This window comes from Peromyscus californicus, unplaced genomic scaffold (genome assembly GCF_007827085.1).
Source record: "Peromyscus californicus insignis strain IS unplaced genomic scaffold, ASM782708v3 Scaffold_9__1_contigs__length_137607984, whole genome shotgun sequence".
NCBI classification, from domain to species: Eukaryota; Metazoa; Chordata; class Mammalia; order Rodentia; family Cricetidae; genus Peromyscus; species Peromyscus californicus.
The window spans coordinates 73,530,860-73,557,903 of NW_026294617.1; the positions used below are offsets into that span (position 1 = coordinate 73,530,860).

The 27,044-nt window shown below is 41.0% G+C and overlaps 1 protein-coding gene across 1 annotated transcript; it reads left to right on the forward strand.

The window, feature by feature from the left end:
• The first annotated feature begins 292 nt into the window (after window positions 1-292).
• Golph3l (golgi phosphoprotein 3 like) lies at window positions 293-27,044 on the forward strand. Its single transcript, XM_052730945.1, has 5 exons — window positions 293-490; window positions 2,594-2,782; window positions 17,445-17,576; window positions 18,086-18,200; window positions 24,781-27,044. Exons 2-5 carry the CDS (start codon window positions 2,600-2,602, stop codon window positions 25,206-25,208), a joined length of 858 nt encoding a protein of 285 aa, XP_052586905.1. The 5' UTR covers window positions 293-490; window positions 2,594-2,599; the 3' UTR covers window positions 25,209-27,044.

The following is a 27,044-nucleotide window of genomic DNA, read 5'->3' on the forward strand; positions in this document are numbered from 1 at the left end:
CCTGCTACACTGAAATTGGCCAGCAGGATCCTTTCGTGATTGGCAGCATCTGTTGTCTCACGGGATACTTTGATTGGGTAATTTCATTGGGGTGGGGCGCAGCCTTTTCCTGGCCTCCACCGAGGTTTCTTCATTGGATTGACCAGCTGTCAGGTTGAACCCAAACCTGCCTCCTTTTGGTGATGTTTGTCTGGATCGCAACACAATAGCCGGGAGGGCCTCCCCTCGTAAGCTCCGATTGGCTAGACTCAACCTTGGGGGATTCTGATTGGCTCAATGAAGAAACACCAAGGTAGGTTGCCTAGTGATCCTGAGGAAGCTGATGTGTTATTCCCTCTCTGCATCGAAGGATCAGGAAGTTTGTGCTCTCTGCGTGGCTGAGAAGTTTTTCACCTACTAGTACCGGGCTGGGGTGAGGGAAACAGGTGCCCTCCAAAAAGAGAGTGCGAACTGCAGCCTACGTCCCACTGCAGCTCCAGAGCAACGTCAGGTAAGGAACAGAAAATAACACTTCTTAACGTCCAACAGAGCTGCTCAATATTTTACTTTAGAGAGAAAGGGTGGTTTTTACTACTCATTGTTGGTCATCATGTCTTCAAATAATGTGTTTTAACTAGTAAGTGTCCACGGGGAAATGATAAATTCCGCAAAGAAAATTGCCCCCATTCCCTCGAGGGTGTAAAGTTTCTTGGATTGGGTTTGGAAATAACCCCGATTCAATGCCAAATAGAATTAGTACCCTAAGGCATTATTCCGTGTTCTGTTCCTTCTTCACTTTTCTTACTTCCCACCAAAAATTATATTTGAAATGTATCCTTGTACATTTATTTGTAAGACACTTAGTGCGTATTTCTATTTTTAATGTACACATGCCTTTCTGAGTGTCCATTTTACTGAGTATATATTTATTGAGCGGTTACAACGTTAACGATACTGTGCTAGTTGCTATGGAAAATGTAAAAACTCAAGATGACAACATCTCAGCCCTCAAGAAGTTTAAGTTAACATACAGCCATAACAAAAGAGGGACTATGATAAATATTGAAAGAGAGTAAGTATGAATAAATTTCTGTACAGCTGAGAGAGAAACCAGTTCTCGCCATGGGACATATGCATAATGGAGAGATAGAAATTGACCTTAAGGCCTCACAGTGAGTCTTCGGTAGGCCTTCAAAGACTGGACAACATTTAGGGAGAAAAGGGAAAGGGGAAGAACCCCAGAATAACAAGGATCAGAGGCAGAAAGAAAACAAGACACACTTGATAAAATTGTTATAAGGTAGAACAAGGAGCAGCCATAGCATCTTTTAAATACTGATCTTTTGATCTCAAAAGTATATAATTGCTGATATTAAGTGCTTGTTTTTAAGGATAAAAATTGACATTTAAATTTGTATAAGATGTGCTAACTTTAAGCTTTATCACAGGTGATTTAGAGTGTAAAGCTGAAAAAAAGGGTGTCTACTCTGATTTTTTTCTACCATTGCTGGGAATGGCACTTAGGACCTTATACATGCTAACACATGCTGTAACACTGAGCCACATTCCATCCTCATTTTCTTTTGAGAATTTGATAAGCTTTCACAGTCTTGCGGGATTTTTTTTTTGTAGCTATTTGTGTATTCACAAGATAGCCAGGTAGAACAAGGATGCTAAGTTATTATACTTGATATTCACGTAAGTGTTATACTCTAGTGATTTCCAAAATGAATGCATGAAATGAGTTGTTGTGATAGAAAAAAGAAAATAGAAAAAAGAAAATAAGTTGGCTCAGTGGTTAAGAGCACTTGTTCTTACAAAGGACCCAGGTTTGATTCCCAGAATCCACATGGAGGCTTACCACTTCCTCAGGCACCAAGCATGCATGCAGTAATACAGACATACGTGCAGGCAAAAAACTCATATACTTAAAATAAAATAAATCTTTAAAAAAAAAGAAAGAAAATATTAAAACACAGGCATGGAGAGATGGCTCAGTGGGCAAAGGAAATTACTGCACAAGCCAAGCAACCTGAGTTCAATCCCCAAAACCCAAATAAAGGTAGGATAGAGGGCTCCAAAAAATTGTCCTCTGGCCTCCACATGTGCACATGGCACAAGCACCCACAAATATTATGTACACACAATAATTTTAAAGTATTGTAATGTGGGGTTTTTGTTATGTATATTTTTGTATATTCCATAATGTGCCATTAACTGTTTACAGAAATTATAAATTATGTGTACTCAAGGCCACGTGTTCATGAAGTTTTGCTATTCCATCTTATTTAACTTGGGGACCCATTTTAGGAAAGAGGAGTAATAGTGGTAGAAATTCACTGCTGGGTTGTAGTTGAAATAAGCATACTGAAAAGATGGTCATTTCTAATGGACTTTTAAATTACTGTTGATCACTTTTTATTGCTTTCTGGAATTTAAGCTGTTATGCTTTGAAAAAGAGAGCATGTTATCCAGTGTTCCTATTTACTACCTCTTTCTGTATTTGCACTTATATATTTTCCTCTGTGTGTGTGTGTGTGTGTGTAGGTCTTCTGTGGATTATATTTGTTCATTTTCTAAAACACAGATGTTTTTCACATCTCTCCATAAACAGGTGAGAATGACCACATTAACTCACCGTACCCGTCGAACTGAAGTCAGTAAGAGCGCTGAAAAAAAAGTAGAAAGTGAAGAAGACACTAATCAAGAAAGGAGTCCAGATAGTGAAGACCCTGGAGACTCTAAGGATATCCGCCTAACTCTTATGGAAGAAGTATTGCTCCTGGGACTAAAAGATAAAGAGGTAATGACATTAGGTTTGCTAAGTTTAGCTCAAAGACACAAATCTTAGAATGTTTTAGGAAATAAACTTTAGCCACGTTGATTTTGGAGGAACATGGGAAAGAGAATATCTGCAAAGTAAAATCCAAAAATATAATTATTTGAAGTATAATTTAATTGAAAAATTATGGAGGACAGAGATGGATAACATAGTGTTAGCACTTGTAGTTTCCCAGCTCAGTTTAATGGTTAATGGTGGAGTAATGATCTGTTATTAAATAAGAAAAAGAGGCCCATTCAGTCAAGTCTTCTTGAGCCTGGAAGAGAAGTCTTTCATTGTTTTGTTTTGCTTTGCTTTGTTTTGTTTTGTATTTTTGAGACAAGGTTTCTCTTTTGTAACCTTGGCTGTCCTGGATCTCACTCTGTAGACCAAGCTGGCCTGGAACTCAGAGATCCACCTGACTCAGCTTCATGAGTGCTGGGTTTAAAGGTGTGAGCCACCACTGCCCGTTGAGGAATCTTAAAAGACAAGAACAACAGCAGGTATGGTGGCATAGGCTTGTGAGCTCAGTATTCAGGAGATAAGGACAAGACCATGAGTTCAAAGCCAACCTGATGTACCCAATGAGTTATAGGCTAATCAGGGCTATATAGCAAGACCCTATCTCAAAATTAAATAAGCAAATAAAAACAACAGAAAATATGTGTGACTATCTGTTTTATGGAAACAAATGATGACTGAGTTTCTTATATCAAAAATAATATTTTTCAGCCTAGGATTGATGATACAGATCTATAATTCCAGCACTGGGGAGGTGGAGGCAGGAGGACCAGGAGTTTAAAGTTATCTCACCCACATACTGAGTTGAACTGAGGTACTTGACAGTTTGAAACCCTGTCTCATAAAACCAAAGGGGATCTGGGTGTGGTGGTGACACACACCTTTAATCCCAGCACTCGAGAGACAGAGGGAAGCAGATCTCTGAGAATTCCAGGCCAGCCTAGTGCGCATATTGAGTTCCAGGTTAGCCAGGGCTATGTAGAGAGTCCCTGTCCCCCCCCAAAAAAGGGGGTTAGGGGTGGGAGAACAATAGGTTTTATTTTGTTTTCTTGTTTTTTCATTTTCTTCTGTGGATCTTTAAAAATAACAATTGATTAAAAAAAAAAAAAAAAAAGGCCGGGCGGTGGTGGCGCACGCCTTTAATCCCAGCACTCGGGAGGCAGAGCCAGGCGGATCTCTGTGAGTTCGAGGCCAGCCTGGGCTACCAAGTGAGTTCCAGGAGAGGCGCAAAGCTACACAGAGAAACCCTGTCTCGAAAAACCAAAAAAAAAAAAAAATAAAAAAAAAAATAAAAAACAATTGATTAAGGGCTTGTTTTTGTTTTTGTTTTTCATTTGTGTATACATTTATGTGAATATATTCCATTTGTGTGTCAGTGCCTGCAGAGACCAGAAGAGGGGTCAGATTCCCCTGGAGCTGGAGTTATAGACATTTGTGGGCTGCCTAATGTACGTGCTGGGAACTGAGCTCAGGTTGTCTGGAGGAGCAGAAAGCAGTCCTGTTGTAACTATTGAGTCATTTTACCAGCCTCACTGAAGATTAATTTTAAAAAATCAACCCCCATTTAAAAAAAAGTAATGCCTATTATCCCAATACGTGGAAGGCTAAGGGTTGGTAGAGAGTCCAAGGCTACCCTGTACTACATAATGAGGCCAAGACCACCTAGGTGACATGTCAATACCCTGTCTCAAAAGCAAAACAAAATAATCATTTCATTTCTTTATTTCTAAATTTCTCCTTACTCATAGAAAATTTAGGCCAAGTGTCATGGTGCGGTTCTGGCATTCAGGAATCTTAAGGCAGTATAATCAAGGATTCAGAATCAGCCTGGGCTACATAGCAAGTTTGGGTACAGCCTAGATTACTTGGTGAAACTTTGTTTCAAAGAAAAAAAGAACAATTTTATTTTTTTATTTGAGTCTCATGTAACCCAGACTGTCCAAAGACTCACCATATAGAAGGTGGCCTTGATGATCCTCCAGTCTTCACCTCCAGAGTTCTGGGATTAAGGCATGTGTCACTGTGCCTGTTTTATGTAATTCTGGGAATTGAACCCAGGGCTTCATTCAAGCTAGACAAGTACCTTATCAAATGAGTGACATTCCCCAGTCCAACAATTTTCTTTCATTGTTTTTTGTTAGAGACAAGTTTTGCTATGTATTCTTTTTTAAATTTATTATTATTATTATTATTATTATTATGTATACAGTGTTCTGCCCGCATGTATGCCTGCAGGCCAGAGATGGCACCAGATCTCATTGTAGATGATTGTGAACCACCGTGTGCTTGCTGGGATTTGAACTCAGGATCTTTGGAAGAGCAGCCAGTGTTCTTAACCTCTGAGCCATCTCTCCAGGTCCCAAAAGGTCTCTCAGAGTACACAATTTTTTTTTTTTTTGTTTTTTTTGTTTTTTGAGACAGGGTTTCTCTGTGTAGCTTTGCACCTTTCCTGGAACTCACTCTGTAGCCCAGCTGTCCTCGAACTTACAGAGATCCGCCTGGCCCTGCCTCCCGAGTGCTGAGATTAAAGGTGTGTGCCACCGCCTCCTGGCTTTGCTATGAATTCTTAACTGTACTAGAACTCACTAGCTAGACCAGACCCTCATCAAACCCACAGCAATCCTCCTGTTTCTTCCTAGAGAGAACACTTACTTTGTAGTAGATTGGTCTTGAGATAGTTTTCCGAGTGTTGGGGTTAAAGGCATGTGCCACCACTGTCTGGCTAAGAGTTTTGGTATCTATTAGAGTCCCAGCACTCAGGAGGCAGAGGCAGGCAGATCTCTGTGAGGCCAGCCTGGTCTACAGATTGAGTTCCAAGACTGCCAAGGCTACTCAGAGAAACCCTGTCTGGGGGGGGGGGGGGAGCAAAAAACAAAAACAAAACAAAACACCTATAAGAGAAGCGAGCCTATTAGTTTTAACTTGGTAATAATTTTTAAAAATTTTTTACAATTATTTGTTTGTGTGAGTTGTGTGTATATTATGTGTGTATGTGTGAGTATGTGAGCATGCCACAGTGTACAGAGGTCAGAGAACAATTTATGAAAGTTGGTTCTCTTATTCTCCAATGATATTTTGTTTTTACATTTATTTAGAGTGTGTGTAGTTGTTTCCTTCCGCTGTGTGGGTCCCAGGGATGAAATCTAACTTGTCAGCCTTCATGGCAAGCACCTTTACCTACTGAACCATCTCACCACCCCTTTTGGTGACAATTTTTTAAGCTTATGTTTCCAGAGTCAGGTGTGGTGCTCATGCCTATAATTGCAGCACATAGGAGGCTAAGGCAGTGCTACATAGTAAGGCCCTATCTCCCTTAACCAAAACTTGAGCCAGGAATGCAGCTCACTTAATAAAGTGACTGCTTACTATACAGGAAGCTCTTGGTTTGACCCTAAGTACCGAAACCCCAGACCACTCAAGAAGTGGAGTAAGGAAGATCAGAAATTTAGGGTTATCCTGTTCTCCAGAGGGAGTCTGAGGTCATCTTAAGCTACATGAGAACCTGTTTCCAAAAAAATTTTTAATGAAAATTTTAAAAAATTGAAAGTCTGCTGGGCAGTAGTGGTGCACGCCTTTAATCCCAGAACTTGGGAGGCAGAGGCAGGTGAAACTCTGTGAGTTCGAGGCCAGCCTGGTCTACAGAGCAAGATCCAGGACAGCTAAGGCTGTTACACAGAAAAACCCTGTCTGGGGGGTGGGGGTGGGGGGTGGAGGGTGAGGGGTGGGGGGAGGGATTGAAAATCTAATTTAGGTCACTACCTGCATTTTCCTTTTAGTTTCCTGATTGTGTAGAATGAACACTGAGTCTTGTCAGTAGTTGTTGCTCATTGTGAATAGTGCAAGTATATTAGAAGGGCCATTTACCTTTGTGTGTGCACTTTACATGGGCTATTAAAAAAGAAGAACTTTGTCTTGCTCATTATTATATCCAGTTTTAAAGCCCAAAGAAATGAGCCAGAGATCAAAGTTCTATTTTGACAGTAGGAGAATAAAGCTTAAGCTACTTCCTTCCTGGTTCCTCCCAGTTCTAAAATGCACACTGTTCTAAAATATATGATACCAAAATTAAGATAAATCCACCTACCATTTAAATTGGGCCTTTGGCTATAACCACTGAGCCTGTAAATTTACTGTGAGCCTTTTGTCTCCTTCATAGTTTGATTAGCTTGTGCGTTTTTTTAAATGCTTTACTTGCTTGGCCCACTGAGCCTGTAAATTTACTGTGAGCCTTTTGTCTCCTTCATAGTTGGATTAGCTTGTGCATTTTTTTAAATGCTTTACTTGCTTGGCCCTGCAAGGTAGGGAATATTCTCTCTTTATGAGGGTCGAAGCAAAATGATTATCTGGGAGTTTACATTTAAATTTACTCTTAGGTTAACAAAGGAGCTTGAAAACAAATATCATACAAACACTTAAGTATTTTAAGATTTATTTTTATGTGTATGAGTGTTTGTCTGCATGTATGTGATTACCATATGTGTGCAGTACCTGCAGAGGCCAGAAGGCGGCACTGGGTCCCCTGGAACTGGAGTTACAGATGATTAGCTGCCATATGGGTGCTTGGAGTCAAACCCAATTCCTCTGTAAAAACAGCCAATGCTCTGAACTTCCGAGCGAGATAGGAGAGAACTGACTCCACAAAGTTGACCTTTTGCCTCCATACATGCACATGGTATGAGTGCCTACACATACATCATGCACACTCACAATAATAAATTGTTTATGTGAAGAATTGTAATGTTGACTCTTCAGAATAGAAAGGGGGGACAGTGGTTCTGCTCTGGAATTATTGCTGTTAAAATGGCTGCTTTGTTTCCTTTCCTGTGGTTGTGATAAAAATACCCTGACCAAAGCAACTTAAAGGAAACAAGGTTTATTTGGTTCATAATTTCAGGTTACATTCCATTCTGTCAAGGATAGGAACTTGAAGCAACTTGTCACATCATACCCAGTCAAGAGCAGAGAAAAATTAATACATACATTCTAGTGTTTAGCTCTCTTTCTCAAAAGAGTTCAGAATTTCCTTCCTAAGTAATAGTACCACTCAAGGTGGGTTCTTCACAGGTGATTCTAGATTATGTCAAATTGACAATTAAAACTAATCATCAGGGATGGAGAGATGGTTCAGCAGTTTAGAGCACATACTGCTTTTCCACGTGACTTGAGTTCTGTTCCCAGCATCTTTACTGGGGAGCTCACAGCAGAGTTCAGTGTCACAGACCTGTAGTCCCAGCTGTCTGAATGTTAAAGGCCAGCCTGTTTTACGTAGTAAGTTCAGACCAAACAGGAGTTACATAGCCAAACCCTGTATCAGGATTTAAAAAAAAAAACAAACCAGAAAGGAATCCTGGTTTGAAGTAGAGAGGATTGAATTACATTAATTCCCAGCATTTTTTATTCAACTTTATCATAAGCATTTTCTAAGATTTGGGGTGGGGGGTTAAAAAATCTTCTTCTTTATATTTGATTTATGTATATGGGTGTTTTGCCTGCCTGTTATGTCTGTGTACCAAGTGTGTGCAGTGCCTATGGAGGCCAGAAGAGGGTGTTGGATCCCTGGAGACTGGAGTTACAGACTTGTGAACTGCCATGTAGGTGCTGGAAATCGAACCAGGTCCTCTTAACTACTGAGCCATCTATCTCTCCAGGCCCAGTTGGTTTTGGGTTTTTTAAATGCTCTCACTGTCTTGGAAATCACCATGTAACTCAGGATGGCCTCTGGTGTTTGGGGTAGTTGTTTTTGAGACAGGGTCTCTTGTAGTGTAGGTTGGTCTTGATTTCTGTAGTCATGGATGACCTTGAACTACTGACCATTCTGCCTCCACTTCTCCAGTGTTGGGGTTATAGATGAGCAGTGACACCGTTCTCAGCTGGATGCCTGGTTTTTAATGATGCTTTATTTTTTTTTTCTTTGCTTCCTCATTTCCATTTGCCACTCTCAGCTGCCAACTCTAAGATATTTAACATTCATGGTTGTTTTAAGGTGTGTCTTCCAGGATGTTTGACTAAGGAAGGGCACTTTGAATACTTGACTAATTGGAAATTCCGTATAAAGTGTTGACTCTTTGTATGTAATGAACTCCTTTTGCTCAGGCTTTTTACAGTATCAAAATTATCATAATTATGTATAATCTTTAACTAAAATGTTTCTCTTAGGGGTTTATTTAGAAATACAATGACAAAAGAATATTACCTTTCTTTTCATTTTTTTTTTTTTTTTTTTTTTTTTTTTTGGTTTTTCGAGACAGGGTTTCTCTGTGTAGCTTTGCCCCTTTCCTGGAACTCACTTGGTAGCCCAGGCTGGCCTCGAACTCACAGAGATCCGCCTGGCTCTGCCTCCCGAGTGCTGGGATTAAAGGCGTGCGCCACCACCGCCCGGCTCTTCATCTTTTTTTTTAAAGACAGGTTTTCATTTACACCAGGCTGGTCTCGAAGTCACAATGTAGATGATCTTGACTTTCCAGTCATCCTGCTTCTACCCCAATGCTAGAATTTCAGGCAAGAACCACTAGATCTGATTTGGTTTTGTTTTTGTTTTTTATGCAGAGCTAGGGTTCAAACCCAGACTTCTTCCATGTTAGATAAGAACCCTACCAACTAAGCTATATACCTAGCCCTCCTTTTTTTTTTTTTTTTTTGGTATACAAATAAATATGTGTTAAATTAGAAAAATTACCCACTAAACTAGTTATAATAGTCACCTGAAGGAGGTTTTTTGTTTTTGGGGTTTTTTTTTCCCTTGGTTTTTCAAGACAGGGTTTTCCTATGTAGCCCTCCCTGGCTGTCTGGTTGGCCTGGAACTCACCATGTAGAGCCGGCTGGCCTCTAACTTAGAGATCTATTTGTCTCTACCTCCAGAGTGCTGGGATTAAAGTTGTGGGCCACCATACCTGGTTTAGGCTTTTACTTTTTAAATTAAGTGTTTTCTTTTTTTTTTTTTTTTTTTTTTTTTTTTTTTGGTTTTTCGAGACAGGGTTTCTCTGTGCAGTTTTGTGCCTTTCCTGGAACTCACTCCGTAGCTCAGGCTGGCCTCAAACTCACAGAGATCCGCCTGGCTCTGCCTCCTGAGTGCTGAGATTAAAGGCGTGCACCACCACTGCCCAGCCGTAAATTAAGTGTTTTCATGTGGGCTTTTTTCTTTTTAAAAATTACCTATTTTTATAATCAGTACAAAACAAAATTACTATCCAAAGATCTCATTCTGACCAGGTATTGCGTTACATGCCTGTAATTACAACACTCGGGAGGTAGAAGTAGCAGGATATCTGTCCATTGCATCCTGGTCTATACGATGAATTCAAGGCTAGCCTGGGCTACAAAGTAAGACCCTCTCTCAACCCTTCACCCACAACAGGAGTTTTTTGGTGGTGGTGGTGTGGTTTTAAAGCTGTCAGCCTGCAAGTGTCCTAGGACAGTCCCCCACTGGTACTGGGGTAGTATGCAATTCCGTCTGTCTCTTTCTCACAAGCCCCAAAATGTTTTCTTTTTTCTTCCTCATATATGTAACTTCTGGTAATGTATTTTAGTGATTCAGTGGTGACCTTTGTGTGTGGTAGTTCTTCTGCTCGGGCATTCCAAAGCATTGGCCCTTTAGCATAGACTCTTAGCTGTGTATGCATAGGTAGTTTGAGATTTTACCAAACTATGTACATGAGGAGAAAATAACCTTGGAAAGGTAAGGAACCATATAGTCCTTTCTCCCTGGCTACTCTACATCTCATTATGACACTGATATGATGGTCTGTATTGTCATCTGTGGTCTTCATAGATGGGACATATGCCTACCGCTTTTTTTCCTCAGTCATTATCTTTTCTAAATTGATGTTATAGTTCCACAAGTGCTTTTAATTTTTAAACTAAGTATGTTTTTACACTTTTTTCTATTGCATATTACTGAGTTTAATGACTCATTTAGAGAGTTTCACATGTTTTGAGATGCTGTGATGGGACAGAGTAATATTTAAAGAGTTCCTACGAGCCTGGAGTATAGCTCAGTTGGTAAAAGTCCTTGCTGAATGTTCACAAAGCCCTGAGTCCAGTCACCAGTAAATAGTGGTGCACACCTATAATCTAACATTCCAGAGGTAGAAGTAGTAGTAGTTTCCATTTAGAGTTATCCTCAACTACAGTGAGTTCAAGGCTAATCTGGACTATAGGAGACCCTGTCTCAAAACAAAAATAAAAAAACTACATCCTGGTTGCCATTGTGTCCTTATTTACAGTGCTTCTCTTCTATAATTCTGTTGACAATCTGAATTGTCCTTGAAACAGACGCTACATGTGACAAGGAAGAAATGGAAAAGGAAAAATTCTCTCCAGTTAATTCTAGCTATGATGTTTGCACACCTGTTGAGGATATGTATGTTGTACATGAGTCAACTGTCTGTTCTGAAGCAAATTATAGTTTAACAATCTAATTGAGCAGCTAAATTGTATAAAAATCAAATATTAAGCTAAAAAATATACTCTATACTTTCCTTAAAGAGGAATCTAGTGTGTCCCTGGAGTGGCCATGGCTTGGGCAGGAGAGAAAAGTAACCCCTGCCTTGGGTCAAAGATCTCAGGCCCTTAGGAAATACAGAGATGTCTCATGAATGTTTATGACCTTAGCTGAGGTTTTTGCAAGCTAACATATTTGCTTACTTGCTTTTTCCTACTTTAGATTTTTGAGACAGCATCTCATGTAGCCCAGGCTAGGCTTTCCACCTTCCAAGTACATGTGCTACCATGCCTAACCCTAACAAACATTTCTTGAATTGATAAATTTATGATTGAAAGTTTGTGCCTTAGGTTTTATCCCCACCACTACAGAAAAAAAATAATGTATTGAGCAGATAATATATGTCAATCATAAAGGATATCATTCTTTCTTTTTTTGAGTCAAGGACTGGCTTTATACTCACAGAGATCCACTTAAGTGGATTAAAGGCATACTTCACCATGCCCAGCAAAGATATTCTATTCTTAAGGTATAGTAAAGACAAACAAGCTAGCCATGATATAAAACAGAGGCTTAGAAAAGAAGTGTGTGTGTCTAGGCACATTCAGGTAAGAAGCATAACCCAGATGATGGAGTGGAGAGAAAAACAACTTTAGAAAATGTTACACAGATGTGATCCCTGCACTCAGTCCTTAAGTGCAAAGAGAAGTTGGAGAAGGAACAACATTGGTTCCATGTGTACAAAGGCATTTAGAGCACTTAACAAGAAGGGCTGGATATGATACGGGTCAGTGTCTAGAGTGCTCATGAGCATGCATGAACCTCTTTGGTTCAATCCCCAGCAATACAGACACCAAGAGAATCAAAAGTTCAAAGTAACCCTCAGTTACATATTGAATTCCAGGACAACATAGGCTACCTGAAACCCAGTCTTATTAAAAAATAAATAAACAAGAAAGAAAAGAATGCTGGGTGGTGGTAGCCTTTTTTGTTTTTGTTTTTTTGAGACAGGGTTTCTCTGTGTAGCTTTTGGAGCTTGTTCTGGATCTCACTGTGTAGCCCAGGCTGGCCTTGAACTCACAGAGATCCGCCTGCTTCTGCCTCCTGAATGCTGGAATTTAAGGCGTGCGCCACCACTGCCCAGCCATGGTGCATGCCTTTAATCCCAGGCAGAGGCAGGCAGATCTCTGTGAGTTCGAGGCCAGCCTGTTCTATGGATCCAGTTCTAGGACAGGCTCCAAAGCTACACAGAGAAACCCTATCTTGAAAAAAAAAGACGAAGAAAGAAAAGAAAGAAAAACATCCAGAGCACTCAATAGAAAGTGGAGTTTGCAAGTGGGCCTGGGTAGGTAGCTTAAGTGCTAGAGGGCTTGCATACATGAAGCTCTAGGTTTGATTCCCAGCACTACATATACCTATATCATGCTGAATGCCTGTAATCCCAGCACTTGTGAGGCAAGAGAATTGTCATGAGTTCAAGGCTAGCCTGGTCTTTATAGCATGACCCTTTCAGGAAAAAAAGTCAATTGATAAATATAAATAAAATTGTTAAAAATATATAACAAAAATATGCGGTTAGAGAGATGGCTCAGCAGTTAAAAGCACTGACTGCTCTTCCAGAGGACCTGGGTTCAATTCCCAGCACCTATATGGTAGCTCACAACCATCCAATTCCAGGAGATCCAACACCCTCTTCTGGCCTCTATGGGCAGCAGTCATGCACATGGTACCCAGACATACATGTAGGAAAACTACTCACATACATAAATAAGTAAATATAAACAAAAACACTTAAAATAATTGGTGATAGTTAAAATATAATGATCCAGAAGAGGGAGACCTAAGAGCAGCTGGTCTCTTTCTATAGCTCTGTTGATAAAAATGAAGCCCTGACTAGATCTGCAGAACTGCATAAACTGCATAAAGCTAGTATGGTGTGGCACATGCCTCTGGATGTGGAAGCGGGAAGAAAAAAAAATTTTTTTTGAGACAAGATTTCTCTGTGTAGATAAGATTAAAGGTGTGTGCTATCATGCCCCCCATAGGAAGAAATGTTTAAGCTATATAGTTTGAGGCCAGCCTAGGCTGTATTAGACCCTGTCTCATAAAATATAACTAAGTAGATGCTAGAGAGATGGTTCAGTTGTTAAGAGCACTTGTTGCTCTTGCAGAGGACTCAGGTTCAGTTCGCAGTACCCACCTCTCAAATCATCCATAACTCCAGTTCCAGGAGGTCCGAAGCCCTCTTCTGACTTCTGTAGGCACCAGGCTTGCACATAGTACACATGCATACAAACAAGCAAAACACTAAGACACATAAGTAAATATTTGTTTGTTTGGGAGGTTCCTTGTTTATAATTTATTTTTATTTTATGTACATTGGTGTTTTGCCTGCATATATGTCTGTTGTGAGGGGGTCAGATCCCTTGGAACTAGAGTTGCAGACAATTGTAAGCTGCCACGTGGGTGCTGGGAATTGAATCTGGGTTCTCTGGGAGGGCAGTCAGTGCTCTTAAAGGCTGAGCCATCTCCCTAGCCCCATTTTTTGGTTGTATAGGGTTTTGTTGTTGTTGTTTTTGTTTTGAGACAGGTTTTCTCTGTGTAGCCTTGACTGTCCTGCAACCAGACTGTCCTCAGACTCAGAGATCTGCCTGCGCCTCCTGAGTTCTAAGATTAAAGGAATGCACTACCACTGTCCAGCTTTTCACATAAATAAATCTTTTGTTATTTGTTTGGTTGGGTTTTTTTGTTTTTTTTTGGGGGGGGGGTATTTTTTGTTTTTTTCGAGATAGGGTTTCTCTGTGTAACAGCACTAGCTCTCTTGGAACCAGCTCTGTAGATCAGGCTGGCCTCGAACTCACAGAGATCCACCTGTCTCTGCCTCCAAAGTGCTGGGATTAAAGGTGTGTGCCACCACCGCCCGACATTTTTGAGACTTCTTTTTATTTTATATGTATTGGTGTTACAAACTAAACTTTTATCAGCTGTTTAAGCCTATTTCTTCCACTCTTTCCGTTCAGCTTTTATTTAAGTTTCCAGCTAGATTCTTGGCTCCTTTTGGTAGTGGCTGACTTACATCTTTGTGTATGAACTAACATGTATTTTTTGTAGTCCATGCCTTATACTCAACCCTTTCTCATATAGTTTATTTTATTGAGTCCTCACAACAAATTATAAAAATAGATATTAGTTTCCCTATTTTATCAATAAAGACATTGGGCTTCAGAAAGGTTAAGTAACATATCCAGAGCCTGTAACTAATCAGTGGGTTTGTCCAGTGCCTGCATCACAATAGTTTGTTCAGATAGAGATGTAGCTTAGCATATACACAGCCCTGAGCTCAGTCACAGTACACACACACACACACACACACACAAAGGGACGGAAAATTTGCAAATAATACATACCTAAATGTGGGATATTTGTATACTGTGTGAATATGTATTTGCTGTGATTGGTGTGATAAAAAGCTGAAGAACCAATAGCGAGGCAGGAGGCATAGGCAAGATTTCCAGGAAGAGAATGGAAGAGGAGGAGAATCTAGGGGCACAAGACACCAGGAGACATGGAGAGGAAACAAGAGGTGCAAGATGAAAGAGAGGTAATGTCACGTGATAGAACATAGATTAATATAAATGGTTTAAGAGCTAGTTAAGAACAAGCCTAAGTTATAGGCCGAGGTTTCATAATAAGTCTCCGTGTCATTATTTGGGAATTGGCTGGCGGGACAGAGAAAGACTCGTTACACCTAGGAAGAGCAACAACAACAAAACAATAGACATAGCTTATGCTTTCATTTCTGCCTTTCCTGGCACTGCTCTGCAATTCAGAGCATCCTGCAAATCTTTCCAAACCAAAACTCCTGCCATGGAGATGGCTCAGTGTGGAAAGGCAACTTAGTACCAAGCCACGTGATCTTCAGGACCCACATCGTGAAAGGAGAGTCAACTTTTGTAGAGAGTCAACTTTCAGCTCCTGAAAGTTGTCCTCAGACCTCTGCATGTCCCTACCTCACCCCATAAATAGAGAAATAAATGTAAGAAAAATATTTGTTTCAAACCAGAATTCAATTGAAATCAAAATCTGACATGGCAGTTGTCCACTTATATCAAGTCATAGGAAGTTGTAATCAGATGCTTCCTGTCCCAATTGCCCAGTCCCAAATAACCTATTCAGAGGCTGAATATGAATAATAAATGTTCGGCCTATAGCTCAGGCTTGTTACTAGCTAACTCATAGCTTTAAATTAACCCATATTTCTATTTATTCTTTGCCACATGGTGGTACCTTTATTAGCATGGCAAGTTCATCTCTTGCTCCCTCTGCATTTGGCTGGCGACCCCTCACTCCACCCTTCTCCTTCCCATCCTTAGTTTGGTCACCCCACCTGTATACTTCCTGCCTGGCTACTGGCTAATCAGTGTTTTATTAAACCAATTCAGTAAATCTTTACAATATACAAGAGAATTATTCCACAGCATTTCCCCTATTTTGTCTAATTAAAAAGGAAGGTTTTAACTTTAACATAGTAAGATTATATACAACAAAAAGTTACCAAGTAAGAATTACAGTTATAATATCCAGTCTATTTGTATTTTGCAAAATTGGAGAAAATACTGTATTATCTATCTTATCTTTGTGAGTCCAAAGTTTTGTACCTAATTTATCTTTTATCATAACTAAAGAAAACTATAGCTATCTTGTCTTCACCTCCATCAAAGACCCCAGAAGGGTGAAATATTACCTAATTACAGGGACATCAGGCTGCCTGGACAGTTACCCAAGGTTCCTCTGCAACGTTGGGGCATCCATCTTTGGCCTACAGGCCTAGCACATCTGATAGACTCCTCTGTGAAGCAGGACTTTCTAAAGAGCCTTCCTACCTTGTTTTGGCAAGGATCGGCAGTCCTTTTGTGTCCTGCTTGTCCGTTTTGGACAGCATACTGTCAGTAGTCAAGGCAAGGGCACTTTCTTGCCCAGTGGCTAACTTTTACCACAAAAAAAGTAAACTCTATGAAGTTTCTTCAATGCCCATCATCTTCTCTGAAGTAGATTGGTGCTGCCAGGAGCAGTCATGTCTCATGGTCATAAGAAAAAGAAAAAAATCTATGTTATTAAAACATCTTAAATGCCATGTTCTATAGATCTCTGAAATATATGAAGATGACCTGTATATCTAAGATATATCTGTTTGATCTTGAAAACATACCTAACATAACTACAAGTTTGATTGTAATGACTACTTTCATTTCTTTATATCCTAATTAGTTGGTAATAATAACTTTCAAGGACTAGGATTTGCATTACATTGTTAAATGAACTGTATAGGTACAATACCTTGAACAAGATTAGAAATATATATACAGTATTTTCTAACAAAATCAATCTCAAATTTGCATCTATATATAATTTGTATACAATATACAAAAATCCAATCCAATGTAAAATATTTAAAATAGTAGTTGCCTTTTAAAAGTAGATTCAATAATCTACCTTTTTATCTTATCAGAAAGTCATTAAATAACTCAAAAGTCCAATAGAGAGCCGGGCGGTGGTGGCGCACGCCTTTAATCCCAGCACTCGGGAGGCAGAGCCAGGCGGATCTCTGAGTTCGAGGCCAGCCTGGGCTACCAAGTGAGTTCCAGGAAAGGCGCAAAGCTACACAGAGAAACCCTGTCTCGAAAAACCAAAAAAAAAAAAAAAAAAAAAAAGTCCAATAGAAAATAGTATTTTGGGTGTTTAGATTAAGGCAATTAGAGCTGGCTAAATGGTTCAACAGAGAAAGGCACTTGCTGCCAAACCTAGCGACCTGAGTTCAATCCCCAGAGCCCACATGGTAGAAGGAGAGAACCAACTCCCAAATTGTCCTCTGACCTCTATAGGCTCACCATGGCACTAATGTAGAATAAACAAATAAATGTAATAAAAAATAGATTTCAGTGACTAATGAAATATTCTAGTGGTTCAGTATAGAGCACTTGTTAGTATGTGTAAGGCCCTATGTTCAGTCCCAAGCACTGCTCAAACAATAGCACAACATGCCCTCATCTTACTCTGTACCTTGCTTTGAGTTCATGCAGTGTGATGTGAAGAGAATCTCAAAAATATCACACCTTATTAAGGTATTGGCTGGAAGTCAGTATTACTTTCAGAATATTCTTTATTTTCTTTTTCCTCTCCTAGGGCTACACATCTTTCTGGAACGACTGTATATCCTCTGGGCTTCGAGGAGGCATCCTGATAGAGCTCGCCATGCGGGGTCGAATCTATCTGGAACCTCCCACCATGCGTAAGAAGCGACTCCTAGACAGAAAGGTACACTATCCTCTGAATTGTGGAGAGTCAAATAACAACAGTACATTTCAGAAGAATAAGAATATTTGAGAGCTGAAGAGATGGTTCAGCAGTTAAATCATTTGTTGTTCTTACAGAGGACCCAGGTTTGGTTCCCAATACCCACATGGTGGCTAACAACTGTCTCTAACTCCAATTCAACTTGGCTCTCTCAAAGCAGTCAAAGGCCAGGCTTGACAAAATCCCCCAAATTAACTTACTTTTCCTATCTTCCTGCCTTTATTAGTGGTTTTCCAAACTCAGAAAGATAGTATGGAATCTTTTGTCCATTTTATTTATAGCATTTGCTACTAGGTCCCAGTTCAGATGTAATTTTGTCTCCCTACTACGAAGTCATACTACATATTAAACTCTTCCATGACATGGGCAGTCTGTTCCGCTTCCTGACACCTCCTAACCAGCAGTGTGTGTATTGTACACAGAAGGATTTTCATCTGAGTGAAGCAGTGTCCTCTGTTTCTTTCTTTAAGGTCCTGCTAAAGTCAGACAGCCCAACGGGTGATGTTTTGCTGGATGAAACTCTCAAGCATATCAAAGCGACTGAGCCAACAGAAACTGTCCAGACGTGGATAGAGCTACTCACTGGTGAGCTGACTGAAAATCACGCCCCAGCCCCACCCTTGGTTATCTTAGCCTACAGGTAAGGTTAGAGGGAAATAGACAAGAGCAGCGTGCTAGGTAAGGTAGTGGCTAACCAGCACCTAAAGCTTTCACAAGCATGGCAGCTTAGCATCTGCAGTCCTACTCTGAAAGGTGTTTTGCTTTCTAACAGGATCTCAGATGGCCCAGACTTTCCTTGAACTTGCTGTGCAGCCAAGGATGATCCAGAACTTATCCAGCCGAGGAACTTTTTTTTTTTTTTTTTTTGAGACAGTATCTCATATATCCCAGACTGGCCTCAAACTTGCTATGTAGCCGAGGATAACCTTGAAGTTCTAATCCTATTGCCTTCGCCTCCTAAGTGTAGGATTATAGGCATAAACCATCACTCTACTTCCTGCGGTGCTAAGGATCAAACCCAGGACTTCAAGGATGCTAGGGAAGCACTGGACCAACTGAGTTTTATTCCCAGACCTTCCCAAGAAACTTTGTATTTATGTATTTTTTTCTGATTGTGTGTGTGTGTACTGACGTGTGGGAGTGCACATGCAAAGGTCAGAGGACAGCTGTTTGTATTTATGTATTTTTATGATTGTGTGTGTGCTGATCTGTGGCAGTGCACATGCGAAGGTCAGAGGACAGCTGTTTGGAGGTGGCTCTCCTTCCACCTTCAGTTGTTAGGCTTTGTGCCAAGTGTTTTCACCTGCCAAACTATTTCACCAACCCTTTTTAAAATAAACATTAGTAAAGCTTATTAAACTTTTTAAAAAAGCATTATTAGCCAGGAATGGTGGTATATACCTATAACCCTAGTACTTGTAGAATTACTGATAGTTCAAGGCCAATCTGGGTTACATTTGGAAACATTGTTTAAAAAACACCAAAAAATGGGTTTAATTCCCAGTACCCTCCCCAAAAAAGCATGTGCATAAGAACTAAAGTAAAAATTAGAGTCTGGAGAGATGGTTCAATGGTTAGAATGAACACTACTCTCAAAGAGGATGCAAGTTCAGTTCCTGAACCCATGTCTGGCGGCTTACAACCCCTGTAACTATAGCTCCAGAAAATTTGATGTCCTCTCTGGCCCCTTTGGGAGTGCACATGCTCATGAGAGTGCACACACACACACACACACACACACACACACACACACACACACGATAAATTTTTTTATTTAAAAAAAGTTAAAACGCCAGGCGGTGGTGGCACACGCCTTTAATCCCAGCACTTGGGAGGCAGAGCCAGGTGGATCTCTGTGAGTTCGAGGCCAGCCTGGGCTACCAAGCTAGTCCCAGGAAAGGCGCAAAGCTACACAGAGAAACCTTGTCTCGAAAAACGAAAAAAAAAAAAAAAAGTTAAACCAGCTGTAGTAGCAAAAGCTTGTAACCTCACCATGTGGGAAGCTAAGGCAAAGTTTCAAGATCAGCCTGGTATTCATAGTAAAACCCTATCAAAATAATAATAATATTTATTGAGATGACAACCAGGGCATTGACATAGTAAAATCTTTCCATCTTGAATATCCCAGAATTATCTGTTTTTACAGCTAATATTTTATGAATTTATATGCCACATTTGTTTGGTCATTTAGCTGATGGATATTTGAGTTACACTACTTTTTTTTTTTTTTTTTTTTTTTTGGTTACACTACTTTTTAGCTATTGGGACCAAGGCTACTGTAAACATTTGTGAACAATTTAAATTTTTTTTCAGCTGGGTGTGGTGGTGCAGGCCTTTAATCCCAGCAGTCAGGAGGCAGAGACAGGTGGATCTCTGTGAGTTCGAGGCCAGCCTGGTCTACAGAGTGAGTTCCAGGACAGCTAGGGCTACACAGAGAAACCCTATCTAGGGAAAAAAATTGTTTTCTTGCTTTGTTTTTTCTACATGTACATGGCCCCTCCCCCAACCCCCACCAACATAGTGCACATGTGGAGGTCCGGGGACAACTCTGAGGTTGTCTCCTTTGACCCTCTGGGTCCGGGGATTAAACTGAGGTAGTCAGGCTTGGTTGGCAAGAGCCTTTGCCAATTGAGCTATCTCACTGGCCCCGTTTGTGGACAGCCTTCTGAATCCTTGCATCAAAATCAACAGTAAAAAATGGAGAAGTTCCTGGTGTGGCGGCACACTTTTAATCCTAGTACTTGGGAGATGGAGGTGAGTTTCAGGACAGCCAGGTCTACGTAGAGAGACCTGTGGAAAGGAAGAAAAGAAGGCTTTTGGCTGACAGTTTGGTTAGTCAGTGCTTTGAACTAACCACTTTCCTTTTCTGGACCCATTTCTTCTGACTCTGCGTCAGCTGTTGATCTCACTGCCGCTCTGATGTGACAAGTCATTTTCTCAGCCCGCCTTCCAAGACTGCCTCTTAGTACCTGGCTTACATATCATTCTCTGTACATGTATCCTAGGTGGGCTTCATTGAGGTCAAAATGTGTAGGCAAGTGTTTTCCGTGGAATATGGGATTTATTATCCTGCCATTTTTATTTCCTCTCCCTTTCTTTCCACCATTTCTTTCTCTGTACTTTTTACACAGGTGTCAGTCCTGAGGGCACCTCACATTTCTCTGAGGCTCTCCTCAAACTACATAATCTCATTTTGTATTGTTAAACAGGATTTCACATAGCTTGGGGTGGCCTCAGACTTACTCTGTAGCAGAATATAACCATGAACTTCTGATTCTCCTGCCCAGGAGCTTTACAGGCATTCTTCACAATGCCTAGCTCAAACTACATAATCTCTGTTGTCTCCAAGACTGCTGATTCTTTTGCTAGCTCAGTTTTGTTGTTGACCTCTTAAGTAAATTTTTTATTTTGCTTATTTTTCTCTCAAACTCCAGAATTTCTGTATGGTTATATAGCTTCTGATATCACTGTTGAGATTTTTTTCTCTGATTTTTATTTTATGTTATGAGTCTGTGTCTGTATGTGGAAATCAGCATGTGAGTGCTGATGCCTACAAAGGCCAAAAGAGAGTGTAATCCCCCCCCCCATAGCTGTCATTATAGGCAGTCATGAGACACTTGACATGGGTGCTGGGATCCTCTGCAAGAGCAGTATTCATTCCTAACTGCTAAAGCATCTCTCCAATGCGCTCGCTCGCTCTCTCTCCCTTCTCTCTCTCCCTCTCCCCCCTTCCTTCCCTCCCTCCCCCCCCCCCCCCCCCCCGGTCTCATTTAATCTTACCTTTAAGTGTTAAGGGTTAGAATAAGCCACTTGTTAGCTAAAGGTTTTGCCAAAGACCCTGTATTACTTTTTTTTTTTTTTTTTTTGGTTTTCCGAGACAGGGTTTCTCTGTACGTTTTGCGCCTTTCCTGGAACTCACTTGGTAGCCCAGGCTGGTCTCGAACTCACAGAGATCCGCCTGGCTCTGCCTCCCGAGTGCTGGGATTAAAGGCGTGCGCCACCACCGCCCGGCCTTCTTTTTTTATTGCTGTGACCAAGAAGCAGTTTAAGAGAGGAGAACTTACTTTGGCGTAAACATTGGGAGTGGGAGACAGGAAGCAGAGACATGAATACTGGTGCTCAAAAGGCTTTCCTTTGTCTCTTTTTACTCAGTCTAGGTACACATCCAGTGTCTAGGATGGGTCTCTCCTTTCATCTACACCTCTTGGGTATGCCCTCACAGACATGCCAGCAGTGTGCCTTCTCAGCAATTCCTTTTTATTGTTACTAAATTTCTATTTATATAGTTGATATGTGGGGTGTGCACAAGCAGGCGCCACAACACACATCTGGAGGTCAAAGGACAACTTATAGGAGTCAGTTTTCTTCCACCATTTAGGTCAGAGTCCATACTCAGATAGTCAAGCTTGGCAGCAAGCGCCTGGACCTACTGAGCTATCTCAACGGTCCCCCTTATTTGTGTGTGTGTTTGTGTGTGTGTGTGTGTGTGTGTGTGTGTGTGTGTGTGTGTGTGTGCTAACATGCCACTGTACTCATGGAGAGGTAAGAGGACAGCTTTCAGGAGTTGATTCTCTCCTTCCACCATAGTTTCCAGGGATCAGGCCCAGGTCACCAGGCTCTCCCAGCAAGTACTTTTTACCTGCTGTACCTTCTGGCCAGCCCTCTCCTGGGATTCTAAATCAAGTCAACAATGAAGAATAATTGTCGTAGCCCCTTTAACCAATTACATTTTGGTTTTTAATGTGTATGAATGTTTGCCTACATGTAATTAGTGTACTACATGTGTGCAGAGCCTGTGGAAGTGAAAAGAGGTGTCAGATTCCCTGGAACTGGAGTTACAGACAGTTGTGAACTGCCATTGTGGGTGCTGAGAACCAAACCTAAGTCCTAGAAGAGCAACAAGTTCTCTCAACTCCTGAGCCATCTCTCCAGCCCCACTTTTTGGAGTTTTGTTGTTATTGTAATCGTTGTTTACTGATACAGGATCTCATGTAGCCTAGGCTGATCTTGAAACTCATTTTATAGCTGAAGATAACCCTGAAGTCTTCATGTTCCTGCTCTGCCTCCCAAGTGCTGGGATTGCTGGCATAGGTACCATACCTGTCCCAATTAAATGTTACTGTTCTTTTCTTTTGGGGATTCATTTTAAGGCCTCACACATGCTAAACTACTGAGCTGGATTCCAGCCCCACTCATTAGATTTTCTTACCCTTTTACTGTTGAATATGTGTGATATGTGATTTTGACACAGGTAACATAATTCAGAAAGTTTACTTTTTTTGCCCCATACAAGAATAAGGGCTAGTAGCTTGGAAATTCCTTTTCTGTTTTCTTCTGAGGAAGACTAGTGTCTTGATTATGAACACAGCTTGCCTCTTCCAGTATAGAATGTCTCCTCAAAGTTAGAATGGGACAGTTAGGGTCCCAATGTTGCCAGCCTACCATATCAGAAATACAGCATCTATCCTTTAAGCAGAGGAAGCAAACCTCAGTCTTCTCAGCTTCACCAGGTCAAATAGAGCTTCTGCAATGTAGAAAATCAGCATTCCAGAAGAACCTGGAAGAGTCTACCAGAGATACATGATTATATTTTAAGCCTAGCGTCTTAGAGTTACAACAACTTATTATCTGGGCATGGGAATGCATACCTGTTATCCTAGCACTTGAGAAGCTGAGGCAGGAGGATCACTAGTTTGAGGCCAGCCTGAACTACATAAGGAAATCAAAGCCACCCTGTATATGCTGAGATGTTGTCTCTGGAAGGATATTTGGTGGTGAGGGGGCACACTACAGCTTACTGTTATGTGTTCTGTCAGAGGTTATGCTTAAACCCCTGGTGTCAGTGACAGCCTCTAATCAAGCCCCACCCAAATCCTGTTCCAATTGCATCTAGTATAGGCACACACCCTTGCACCCACCAGAGCTGACCATGATTCCAGCAGGGTTCTCCTGCTTTTTCCTCTGGTTACTGTTAAATTCCAGGAGGCTTTGCCAGTTGATATTTGCTCTCAGCATCCTGGCAATTATTCTGCACCAAGAAGATGTCTGTGGTTTTCAGTAGCACCTTAAGATTTAGGATTCTCTACACTTGATCAAATGGACTTCTTGGGTACAGCTGTGGAATCCTTCTTCCTTTAGACTTTTAGTCTGTTTCTCCTAGTGTGACACCCTCTTGCTCTATTAGTAGTAGAATGGTGGCCTCTCATCCTCTTGTCTTTCATTTTCTAATCTAGGACCTCTACTCTTCAAAGAAGATAGAATGGGGTAGTTTGAGCCCCAACATTGCCAGCTCACCATTCCTGGGTAGGCCTTCCACCTGAGAGACCCTGTCTGAAAGAAAGGGAAGGGAGTAAGGAAGGGCTGGATGACACCTGAGGCTGTTCTCTGACATCCATGTACACACACACACAAATCCAAGAACGATTAACAACATCACAGAGAAGTCATATATGAACTGAAATAAGGGGCCAGAGAGATGGTTCAGTGGTTAAGAGTGCTTCCTGCTCTTTCCAGAGGACCTGAATGCAGTTCCCAGAACCCATGTCAGGTGGCTCACAACAACGTATAACTCCAGCTCCAGGGGATTCAACACCTTCTTTGGCCTCTGTGGACACCTGCATACATACATAAGTACAAATAACAACAAAAAATTATAATGACAAAAATAAAAAATCTGGAAGACTGTCAAGATGGTTTGATCAAGTAAAGGTACTTGCTGCCAAGTTTCACAACCTAGGTTTGATCCCTAGAAGCCACAAGGTGGAAGGAGAGAACCAGTTCTGACCCCCACACAGGTACCATAGCACACATGCTTTCATGCACACTGAATAATAAATGAATGTAAAAAAATTTACTCCATGAATACTAGCATAGAAGCCCATGATGATATGTGTGCTCTTGCATGCACATGTGTGTGTGCAGATATTGTTATCTGTGTGTGCATGTGTGTGCATGTGCATTCATGTATGTGTGAGGACAATTTTTGAAGGTCATTTAATGTAAAATACATTTGGAGTCAAACCAACACATAAAGCATGAAGGATGGTTTAAAAAAAAAGTTGGCATTGTTCCCCCGTGGATGGAGATTGTGCTTTTACCTTTTTAGACATGGTTCAAATAACAAACTGGCCTTTTCTTTTTGTTTTCCTCTGTCTGTTTTCCAAAGGTGAGACATGGAACCCCTTCAAATTACAGTACCAGCTGAGAAACGTACGAGAGCGAATTGCCAAGAATCTAGTAGAGAAGGGTATTCTAACCACAGAGAAGCAGAACTTCCTGCTCTTTGACATGACCACTCATCCAGTGACCAATACAACAGAGAAACAGCGACTCGTGAAAAAGCTTCAAGACAGTGTGCTAGAGCGGTGGGTGAAGGACCCTCAGCGCATGGACAGGCGGACGCTGGCCCTGCTCGTGCTGGCCCACTCCTCCGACGTGCTGGAGAACGTCTTCTCCTGTCTGACAGATGACAAGTATGATGTGGCAATGAATCGAACCAAGGACCTAGTAGAACTGGACCCCGAAGTAGAAGGGACAAAGCACAGTGCCACAGAGATGATCTGGGCTGTGCTGGCAGCCTTCAACAAATCCTAAAGCCAGCAGGCGGGTTTCTCCTTTCCTCTGGTGGCTGGTGACTGTCGGAGACCCCATCACTGAGTGTTGTGTAATGAGATATTGTCATCCTTTTTTCCTCTTTTTTGAATCAGACTCGTGACTTGGGGAGGACAACCTCAGGGCCTCGTCATGGGCCATGACCATTCTAAGCAGACTATTTCTCCTCGTACTTCCATTCCATGTCCAAATGAAAGCGGTGAGGCCACGCACATCCAATAAATATCTCCCATTTCTGGGTTTAGTTTTAACCAATGTGCTTTTGGATCAACAGGAGTATCTATGTGGGGTTTAGAGTTTTCCAGCAACAAAATGTGAAGATGAAGAGCAAACTGTATATCCATTTTTTTTCTCCCTTATTCAGGTTTTCTCAGCCTTTGTCTCTTTGACTCTGCTAAACAATGATGCTTACTGACATCGCTGTCTCTTTGAATGAGGAGCAATAGAAATCAGACTAATTTTTGGCCCCTGAGATTGTGCCTCCTGCCTGTGATTTTCTCATCTTTATCTAATGAAAACACTCCAAGTCTGATGACCTGACACCCATAGTTCTAGAAGCAGAAATGTATCCCATGCTCCTTTTTAGCACTATCCTGCTTCCACAATCATTAAGACAAAGTCTGAATTTAAAAAGCAATGTGCCTCAGTCACCTCCTTCATGCAGCCAGCATTAGAACTTGTAGGGAAGGGAGGCAGCAGGAGAATTCACATCTTTGAAGCCAGGTGTAGAGGGACACACCTGTCATCCCAGCAGTTGGGAGATAGTGGCAGAAGGATCTGGAGCTGAAAGTCAACCTCAGCTAGATTAGTAAGTTCAGGGCTAGCCAGGGCTATATGATACCATCTCTCACTCAACAATTAAAGACTTTTCTTTCATCCTTTAGCATGTGACTGTCTTGTTTGCTCCAGACTACTTTAAGTATCTCTACTCTGATTAAGGGAATTTTAAGTTTCAATTCCTAAATAACAGCACTGAGTCCAGACAATGTAACCAAACTCCATGTCTTCATAATCCCTGTTTTTATTTCCTATATAAGTTAAAAAATTCTCCCTGTATTTAAGGGCTTTGACAGTAATTCTGTCTATATTTAATCTACAGGTACCCTCCAAATTGTGTCTTCTTTCAACACGGTCTTCATTCTGTCAGACTTTAAATGTTTCTGCTTCAGTAGTGAGAGTGAAAAGAGACTTTGTTAGAGGAGATGCTATTTAGATGGGTAGTTGAGTGTCAATGGCAGCTGACACAAAGCCTAGGTTTGGGAGCTCTGAAGAGGCCAGCACTTGGTTGTGCTGATTTCAAGCACCCTGTTGACTGCCGGGGAGAAACAGACTGCCACACAGCCAAAACAGATGACTTGAACTCATTCCAAATCCCCCTAATCAGAAGTAAATTGCTCTAACTTCATCTGCTCCCCTGAACCTACCTAGATCCATGAAACTCGTCTAATTCATTGTTACTGTTTTCATTTCATATGTCTCTTAGATTAGTCGAGATATAAGTTGTAATTTGAGAAGCAAGTAGAGCCTTAGTCTGGCTCTCTAGAAGTACAAAAGTCAGCCCATGTGATATCTAGCGGCTTAGCTTGTCTTCCCATTAGAACAATTCGGCATGAATTGAAACCAGGTTTTCCTGTGGAAAGCTTCAGCTTGGTTGGGGGGATAGAAGTTGAGTTCTTTCTTGCAACTCTCAATGTTTATTTTTATATGTCCATAAGATAAGGATGTCATCACTTCAAATCTGTGTAATGTTCACTGCCAAACACTCATTTAGTGTATAATTGCCATCACATTTCTGTATAATAAAGATCAATAGTTATA

What these genes read in the sequence shown, in the direction of transcription:
- Golph3l (XM_052730945.1), top strand. Translation starts at nt 2,600, where the DNA reads ATGACCACATTAACTCACCGTACCCGTCGAACTGAAGTCAGTAAGAGC. An exon ending in TGGGACTAAAAGATAAAGAG is followed by an intron (nt 2,783 to 17,444) that starts GTAATGACATTA and finishes TTCCTCTCCTAG; the next exon opens with GGCTACACATCTTTCTGGAA. An exon ending in AGCGACTCCTAGACAGAAAG is followed by an intron (nt 17,577 to 18,085) that starts GTACACTATCCT and finishes TCTTTCTTTAAG; the next exon opens with GTCCTGCTAAAGTCAGACAG.